We start from the raw sequence: 9,440 nt of genomic DNA, 5'->3' as shown, positions 1-9,440 counted from the left end.
TACTAAGATATAGAAACTTTGAATATAAGTTATAGACGCTATAATGGGTACATTAAAATTTCAAGAGTGGTTCTATATTTCTGTGATGCGTAGCTATCTCCTTTAGTACGCGCTAACCAAAAATTGTAGTATCCCACCAGAGTCAATTAGTACAGAACTAAAGACTCTGATAGAGAAACACAAAAACCAAAAAATCATGATACCAAACTTACTTTCTCTTCTACCTGGCTTGCGCTGTGGAATCAGCCCTCATGTCCATGCAACGGAAAAGACTACCAGGCGTGGTCTGAAAGGCATATTAGACGCTATTTCCACTACCAGATTCACCTTGGCTAATCTCTCACTAGTCTTGAATTGACTAAGAAGAGCAAGATTGCCCTTGCTAAGGCAAATTACGTATTTTTGGAAGGAGTTTTCTATCCTGAGACCTGGCAAGAAAAATTATTGGTCTTGGCGAAGTTTATCAGCTGGGTAAGCTATGCTGGACCTTCTTCTTCTTCTTCTTGTGAATCTTTGTTAACGATTAGGTCATAGTGGAGTATATGGGACGATGGTATCGTGCGCCTCTCGTTCGTTCGAATCCTTTCCTAATAAATTAATAGAAGTTGACCTTGGCGGTCAGCTAGCCGATGACAGAGCAGGCGCTCTAGAATCCTGTCGACAGCTTGGTGATTGTATTGAAGAATGCATGAGCTCGAGCCCGAACTTCAGCCCACCGCCAGACATACACAAATCCGTAAAAATGCTTTACCCTACACTGGCCGAGTTCCATGTACATATGGGACCAGGTGAGCCTTTGGTGGCCGCATCTATTAGTGGTTTCTAACAGTATTTATTTAGTATCGGCGGATAATTTTCGTCGAGCCTTCCATGATTGGATTGAGTCTGTTGCGGAGAAACAGTCATGTCAAATTGAAAAATTTTTAGATCCGTGGGATTATTTCCGGCTCCGAACTGTCAATGTTGGAATTATTCAAACTGCTGTCTTACAAGCGTATGCCCGACGTACAGCCCAAAGGTCCAGATGAGACAAGAATGTGATATGTTAAATATGAAAATCAGATATGCCCTTGGTTACGAATTGCCACGTTGGGTTCACGAGCACGATGTAATTAGAGCCATCTCCCAGGAGTGTGCAAATATAGGTGGCTTGTACTTTCCACCACACGAGGGTGCAGCTTAAGAAGTCGTCTAATCCGATATAAAGTGATTGACATCCTGTCCTTACAGAAGGTATTTATAGACAAGTCCCATTCTATGCGATGCAAATCATCAAACTGACACAAGCGTAGTGTGACGAACAAGTCGAAAACATTGTGCTGCTTTTTGCGCATCACTATGATTTTAATCTTGAAAACGCCGCGAGGGAATGTTCTCGAAAGTATTCAGGAGCGCTTTGCACTTTGCACAGCAGCCGGAGCCAGACTACCAATTCCCTCTGGAGATGCTAAATTCGACATAAATATACTGATGTACGTTGAAGGTTGCAAGGATGTTGTTGTTGGTACGGTGTATTGGGCGTAAGTTGATCTACTCCTAGGGCTTTTGCAGACTCCTGCTTCCCTTTTTATTCAGAGGCTCGCATCTCAATACTAACTTTAGGAAGCTACCACTGCGAAAGATATTTCAAGAAAGTACAAGTCAATGGTGATCTAGAGCTTCAGCTCGATCTGTTTGTCGACTGAGTATCAAAATTTCGATAAAGCCGATGCCAGACTTCAGTAGAACCTGACCCGTGGCTCGGTTTCGATTAGAGAACCCCGCCTACAATTTACATGAAAAATTTCACAGGGTATTCGCGTGATGATGGTAGATCAGATCAATCGGCGTTGAGTTTGCCTGCTGTTTGAGGGCGCCTTATCTTAAATCATCCATGCGCCCTCCAGCACAAACAAACATCACAAATTTTTTATTCTATTCTACCGTACTACTAAAACATTCAGGGGTTGAAAAGAGAAGAGATAGAAGTAGTGGTGAAAAAACAAAAATCGGGGTTGAGGGGTTTTCCAAATTTGGGTTGAAGTTTACTACTGCGTTGTATCCAAGTAATGGAGAGGTAGATAGGTAGAATTCCCGCATGTTATCACACGATGCTGAGCGAGGGGTTTCAAGCGGGGCATGCAGAGGCGTGATCATCGCCATTTTACTTGGCTCGTCATCACAGCCCAATCAGAATGCCCGCTTCCCGGTGCGGCGCGTTGGGGACATTGTGTCACCTTCGGACTGTCGAACAATTTAAGAATAAGTAAACTCCTTGAATTCATGGTATCAGGTTGAATCTTAAATCTATCTGTTTGTAAATCTTCACGGCTTCGCGAGACGTTGAAGCCTAATAAGGACTGAGATTTTAACTACAATTCCCTCCCCGCCGATCTTGGAAACGGATCATCACAAAAATGGTGAGTATTTATCCAGCCTATAAACCATCAAATGAGGACTTGAGGATTCTGACCAGATTAGTCTATACAAGCGGATTCATACTCTGCTGCTTTCACGTCAATTCCAATCCTGGATTTCGCTCAAACGCTGTCTCCCTTGACAAAGCCGGAGTTCCTTAACGCGCTCCGCGAAGCTCTGATCAATGTTGGATTTTTCTACCTTAAGAACCCACCAATCTCGCTGGTATCACAGTCTACCTTGATCGAGAAAGGATTAAAGCTTTTCGAATTGCCACTTGAAAAGAAGCTGGAAATTGAAATGGTTAATAGTCCGCATTTTCTGGGCTACTCCAGGCTTGGAGCTGAGATTACTGCTCTCAAACCTGATCATCGGGAGCAATTCGACGTGAGCTTATCATTCTTGGTGCTAGTTTGAGGCTGATTTATTAATTTTTGCTAGTTTGCTACTGAGCTCCCTGCCCCCGGCCCTGATGAGCCACTGTATAGATATATCGTCGGTCCCAACCAGGTACGACCAACGGAAGGTTCCTACATCATTTAGCTAAGTTTTCTATTCTCAGTGGCCAGATGAAGAAGCGATCCCGGGATTCCGCCAGACGATTGAGCATTATGTGGACGAGGTCAGCATGTTATCAGCCGCGTTCACGGCCCTCATTGCAGAGGCTTTAGATCTTCCACCTACGGCTTTAGATCAAGCCTTTGACAATCCTCAGCAGCACAAACTCAAGCTCATTAAATATCCTCCACCAACAGCCAGCGACAATGATGCTGACTTCCAGGGAGTCGGTCCACACAAAGACTCCGGCTTCCTCACCTTCCTTCTCCAGGGCACACCACACCATGGTCTTGAGGTCCAGAATAAGGCCGGGGCTTGGATATCTGCTCCGCCAATCCCAAATTCCTTCGTTATCAACATCGGCCGAGCGCTCGAGGCATTGACGGGAGGTATATGTACAGCAACTACCCATCGAGTCAGCCTCCAGCCCGAGAACTTCGTGGATTCAGAAGGAAATTCACTCGGCCCTCGTTTCTCATTTCCCGTCTTTCAAGGCGTCAGCCCCGATCTCTCAGCCGACAAGATCAATCTCATCATCCCAGATCATATCCGAGATTTGGTCAAAGACGAGAAAGTGAAATCAGACGCTGAAGCAACATTTAACGCAATGTTTCAAACCAATATTGGCGAAGGTACTTTGGTGGCGCGAATTACAAGTCATCAGGATGTTGGTCAGCGATGGTATCCAGAAATCCTGGCGAAAGCCTTAAAAGGGCAACAGGATTTTGTGACTCGATAAACCCCACTTCTCAGATCCTTGAGGATTACCTTTCCTGTATGAGTTAAGCGTGTGTTTTTTTGAAAGATCGGCACATGTAGGATTGGTTGGTTGCAGCGCGTGCGGGCGGGGTTTGCAAGGATGCAACAGTCGCGTCTTGCATTCTAAATTTCCGATATGCGCGATCGTTTCAGAAACAAATAAACAGTCTCGTATTTGATTCCGACTTTAGAGGTCGTTTTCTTCAACGGCTGTTTACCATGTGGAAAAAGTTGTTGATTGGGCTATTTGCCGCGTCAGGGGTAGCCCAGTCCACCGACGGTCTTTACAATCTTGTCAAGCGGAGGTTACCCAACCACATTGACAACTTTCAATTTAATTTGGTTTCCAATATTACTGGGAATGATTATGATCAATTCACTGTCCGCAATTCTCCAAATGGCACTGTTATTGTTCAGGGAACTTCTCTCAGTGCGCTCTCTTCGGGTCTTCATCGCTATTTGACCGATGTCGCTCATGTGGACATATACTGGTTCATTGGAAGCCGACTGGACCAGGCACCTGCTGAGCTTCCTCGCCTTCACGCGCCGATTGTTGGTTCCAGTACTGTTCCTTGGCGCTATCACTTTAATACAGGTACTTTGTTCCCGCTTGCCTGTGCCTCGAATGAATATTAACTCGCATAGTAACATTCTCTTATACCACCGCTTTCTGGTCATGGGAGGAGTGGGAGACAGAGCTGGACTGGATGGCCCTGCGTGGTATCAATTTACCCCTTGCTTGGGTCGGCGCCGAGAAGATCATGGTCGAGGTATTCCAAGAAATCGGTCTCACCGACGCTGAGATCGCGACTTTCCTCAGTGGACCAGCCTTTCAAGCCTGGAATCGATTCGGAAACATTCAAGGATCCTGGGGTGGTGACTTGCCCACCGAATGGATTGACCAGCAATTTGCCCTTCAGAAGAAGATTGTGCGTCGCATGGTTGAGCTGGGAATGACACCCGTGCTTCCTGCGTTTACAGGATTTGTTCCTAACAACATCAGTCGCGTATATCCAGATGCGAGCGTCGTTCGCTCATCATCTTGGAATGGCTTTCAAGTTCGGTACACCAACGATTCATTTCTGGAGCCATTTGATGATCACTTCGCGACACTACAAGCTAGCTTTCTTCGCAAGCAACAAGCTGCGTATGGGAATGTGACCCACATTTACACTTTGGATCAGTACAATGAGATGGATCCTTACTCGGGGAATCTGGACTATCTTCGCAATGTCACCAGTACCACGTGGAAGAGCCTCAAGAATGTTGACCCGGACGCGATCTGGTTGATGCAGGGCTGGTTGTTTTACAGCTCATCGGATTTCTGGACCGATGAAAGGGTGAAAGCATATCTCTCCGGCGTTGAGGACGATAGCGACATGTTGATTCTGGATCTGTTCTCAGAGTCTGAGCCTCAATGGCGTCGCACCGACTCCTATTACGGGAAGCCATGGATTTGGTGTCAACTGCATGACTATGGTAGCAACATGGGCCTTTACGGACAGATTTCAAACATTACCCAAAATGCGACCCAGGCCTTGTCCGAGTCTTCATCTATGGTTGGTTATGGACTCAGTCCTGAAGGCCAAGAAGGAAATGAGATTGTTTATGACTTGCTCTTAGACCAGGCTTGGTCTGCGACTCCGATGGACACAGAGAAATACTTTCACAACTGGGTGACTAGTCGGTACACTGGCTCTAAATCTATTCCCCAGGGACTGTACGATGCATGGGAGACTATGCGAAAGCCCGTATATGACAACACTGACCTCACCGACATCGATGCCGTGATTAAATCCATTTTCGAACTTCAACCCGGCGTCGAAGGTCTTCTCGACAAGACTGGTCACCATGGCACGATGCTGACCTATGACCCGTCCGTAGTGACAGAAGCATGGCAATCCATGTTCCATGCCGCCAATGAGGAGCCAACGCTGTGGCACAATCCAGCCTATCAACATGATATGGTGGACGTGACCCGCCAAGTGATGGCCAATGCCTTCATCCCACTGTATAGCAATCTGATCTCGACCTGGAACAGCTCCTCAAAAGACACCCTCACGCAAGATGGACAGAAGCTAATCCAACTTTTGATCGACCTTGACTCTGTTCTCTCGACAAGTGAGAACTTCCGCCTCTCGACCTGGATTGACTCTGCTCGATCCTGGGCTGACAACGAAAGTCAAGCTTCCTTCTACGAGTATAATGCTCGCAACCAAATCACGCTGTGGGGTCCTCGTGGAGAGATTACCGATTACGCCTCAAAGCAATGGGGTGGTCTCATTTCTTCATACTATATCCCGCGCTGGAAGATTTTCGTTGAATATTTACAGACAGCCACAGTATCAGCCTATAACGATACTATTCTAGGGGATCGGCTATTGGATTTTGAACTTGGATGGCAGAAGCAGAAGTGGTCGGATGAACCTTCTAGCATGGTAAATGACCTAGAGCAAATTCTGACAGAAGTGCACCAACGGTGGCAAAACGTATTTGCGTGATGTAATGCATGGATCGACGCCAAGATAAAAGCCGTTGGAATCGATCAAATAGAAATTCGCCTACAATGAAGAAGATGAAAGGTGAATTCACCTGTCATTCATTGTTATTACACAATTTCACCTTGAGATAAATCACAAACACTAAAATAGTCTTATCGCACGCATTTTATGCCATTGGTGACGCCGATGGCGTTGCTTCGGGTCGAAGTTCCCCGCATCCCGAGATGTTGACAGTCTTATCGCCCTGAAACCAGCCCGGGGCCCAAACACTATCTATGATTAGAAATGCACCCGCTTAACTCCGAGCAATTCCTTTATCCTGCTAAAGTTGTTTGTCTCCAATGGCTTCCTATCTATCATCTTCCCATATTCTTCCAAGATTCGACCTTGGATAACCAAATCTCATCAACATGGCAGATACACAAACACCATCTGAACAGACACCGCTCATTGAGCCAACTTCAAAGGATGAATCTCCTGCAAACTTGAGTGCGGCGAGGGGCTTGCTAATTGCCGTTCTGATGGCATTTTTAATATTCATCCAAGGTAAACTTAAGGCTGATTTCTTTAAGATAATGCCCTAACAAACCGATCGTAACAGCAACCAACATCTCGATGATGACAACCGCCCAATCGCAAATCGCTGCGGACTTAGATGCCTTCGCCGAGGCCACCTGGTTTACCTCAGCATTTATGGTAGGAGATATGGAACTTCAGAGCCAAGAATACGGGATCTAACTGTTTGAAGATTGCGGCCTCGAGCGTGACTCCGCTAGCTGGACGATTTTCTGCGATCTTCACTCCACGCTATTGTTTGGTCGTATCAAGCATGATTTTGTCCCTTGGACTTTTCATAACCGCTGCCGCTCCATCACTGGCGATCTTCCTATTGGGACGCGCTGTTACAGGACTGGGAAGTGGTGGATTGATGAGTATCTCGGTAATCCTGGTTCTAGCTTTCAGCAGTGCAAAAAGACGAGGACTATTTATTGGGCTTATCAGCACAAACTACACCGTTGGACTGTCTTCAGGTGCTGTTCTAGCTGGTCTTTTAACACCGATTATGGGATGGGTATGTGTCATGAACCTTCGGACGGACGACGGCTAACTTGGTGATAGCGACTCATATTTTGGATCCAAGCTCCAATTGCACTTGTCATGGGACCTTTACTTTTCCTAGCCATCCCCCCGCCATCTGATGATAATAACTCACTGGTGAAACGAAATTCACTACGCAGCCTCGCTCGCATAGATTATGCCGGCGCCCTAACACTAGTAAGTTTATTTCAATGCTTCAGGTGACAATGCTAACAGGCTAGACAATTTCCGTTGTCCTCTTGCTTACTACTTTGGCTTCCCCCGAGGTTCTCATCTGGCCCATTCCGCTATCATTGCTATTTTTCGCTATTTTTCTCCTTGTTGAGTCTCGATGGACCCAAGAGCCAATTATACCTGTCCACTTATTTCTCGACCGCGGGGTTCTGCTATCATGTCTCTCTGGCGTTGCCTTGATGATGGCTCGCTGGTGTGTTCTCTTCTTTACGCCCGTCTACGCAATTGCGGTTCGAGGATGGGCTCCCGCATCTGCAGGGCTCATTCTCGTCCCCACAAATGCGGGGTTCGGAGCTGGTGGAATACTTGTAGGCTGGCTTCATATCCGCAAAGGCGGTAGCTACTACGCGTGAGTAATTCGATTGAGCTAGCAGGTCACGACTGATTCGTGTATAGATCCTGTCTGATCCTCTATGTCCTCTTTTCACTCGCCACGGTGGCCCTCTCGGTTCTATCTACAGACCACTCCTCACCAGTGCTGTATATGACAGCGACCTTCTTCAATGGACTGTTTGCTGGCGCACTAATGAACTACACTCTATCTCATCTACTACACCTCACCAGTCCTCACATGCACTATATCGTCAGTGCGTTGTTCACCACATTCCGCGGGCTCGCAGGTAGCTTTGGGTCCGCCGCCGGAGGAGGATTCTTCACCCGAATGCTCAAGGCTACCTTAATAAGAGGCTTTGAGCAGCATGGACTTCCCCCGAAACCCGATCTAGTTCGTACTCTTCTTGGTAGTCCGGCCACCGTCAGCCATTTGGAAGGCCTTGAGCGATTGATCGCTGTTCAGAGCTATGAGCATGCATTCCGGATGCTATTTTTGGCAGCCACTGTCATCGCGCTGGTAGCGACAGTTCTACAGGCAGGGGCAGGACGGAAGGCTGGAAGCGAGGATAAGACTAATGAATGGGAGGAACGTACGTAAAGATTGAAGCATCCACAGACTTCTCTCAATTCCCATAGACCAAATTGTGGTACATAATACAGAATTTGAAGCAAACGACGAATGAATGAACTAGAAATCATGGGCGTTTTAAGTTGAATTGTGGACAATATTTCCAATTATAGATAATTGTCAGCCTGCCACCTGATGACCTGATGAGCTAAAAAAACTCTTGAGAAATGGGAAGCGCAGGGTGATCTTCGGGTGGATGCCTTGCGGCCTTAATGCCTTGTCTCGCAGACAACTCCAACTCTATCTTCCTTACAGCATTCACCTCCAAGCTCAACCTCCAACCAACCCACTACCGAATTCACAATGCCGCGCGCTGTTCGAGGTAACAGCAAGATCTCTCCTTTATCAATCCCAGTACTAATATACAACCCCAGGCCTCCTCATCGAGTGTGACCCCTCGATCAAATCCATGATCCTGAGGTACGACGAGGAACGACACGACTACATTGTAGAAGATTTGGACGATGAGAACCACCTGGTCATCAAAGAGAGTCAGCTGGAAAATCTAAAGGCCCGTCTGGATCACGTATGTGCTACTGAGCTTTGACTCACTACCTGTTCCCCAAGTTGGCGCATCCGTGACACTAACATGAACACACAGGACCTCGATGAGAAGATTTTGCAACTCGACGAATCCGACTCCGAGTAACGGTACCATTTCTGCAAAGGAATTGATCCTCTCAAAACTCATGCCTCTTAAGAACACTATTCCAACTTAGCGCGTCCATGCTATTCTCAGCCATCACCGCTGGCGCAGCTTAAGACATCTCTCTGAGCCACCCTTCATTGCATATACCACGCAACCACATAATGGGCTTTATATGCCCGCTGTGATACTTAGCGATCACTCACATCGGTATACCAAGAATGCGACCGGTGGGTGTTGGATGAGACAGGCTTCGATGACTGGCCACGTCGGAACCGCGCCATGC

The 9,440-nt window shown here is 46.9% G+C and overlaps 3 protein-coding genes across 3 annotated transcripts; all 3 read left to right on the top strand.

Annotated features, from left to right (window-relative positions):
- Positions 1 to 2,396: 2,396 nt before the first annotated feature.
- On the top strand, positions 2,397 to 3,694 carry N7520_004088 (isopenicillin N synthase family dioxygenase; the record flags this gene model as incomplete). Its single annotated transcript, XM_057138023.1, has 4 exons — positions 2,397 to 2,399; positions 2,461 to 2,784; positions 2,839 to 2,907; positions 2,960 to 3,694. The coding sequence occupies 4 exons, from the start codon at positions 2,397 to 2,399 to the stop codon at positions 3,692 to 3,694; spliced, it is 1,131 nt and encodes a 376-aa protein (XP_056998488.1).
- Positions 3,695 to 3,933: 239 nt separating this feature from the next.
- On the top strand, positions 3,934 to 6,215 carry N7520_004087 (alpha-N-acetylglucosaminidase; the record flags this gene model as incomplete). Its single annotated transcript, XM_057138022.1, has 2 exons — positions 3,934 to 4,309; positions 4,360 to 6,215. 2 exons carry the CDS (start codon positions 3,934 to 3,936, stop codon positions 6,213 to 6,215), a joined length of 2,232 nt encoding a protein of 743 aa, XP_056998487.1.
- Positions 6,216 to 6,625: 410 nt separating this feature from the next.
- On the top strand, positions 6,626 to 9,157 carry N7520_004086 (uncharacterized protein; the record flags this gene model as incomplete). The annotated part of the gene is made up of 8 exons (XM_057138021.1): positions 6,626 to 6,761; positions 6,817 to 6,911; positions 6,964 to 7,287; positions 7,335 to 7,490; positions 7,535 to 7,896; positions 7,944 to 8,470; positions 8,883 to 9,034; positions 9,110 to 9,157. 8 exons carry the CDS (start codon positions 6,626 to 6,628, stop codon positions 9,155 to 9,157), a joined length of 1,800 nt encoding a protein of 599 aa, XP_056998486.1.
- Between the last annotated feature and the right edge of the window lie 283 nt (positions 9,158 to 9,440).

This window comes from Penicillium odoratum, assembly GCF_028828045.1.
Source record: "Penicillium odoratum strain IBT 22623 chromosome Unknown utg000003l_segment0_segment0, whole genome shotgun sequence".
Lineage (NCBI taxonomy): Eukaryota > Fungi > Ascomycota > Eurotiomycetes > Eurotiales > Aspergillaceae > Penicillium > Penicillium odoratum.
This window is presented reverse-complemented; position numbering and strand designations above follow the sequence as displayed.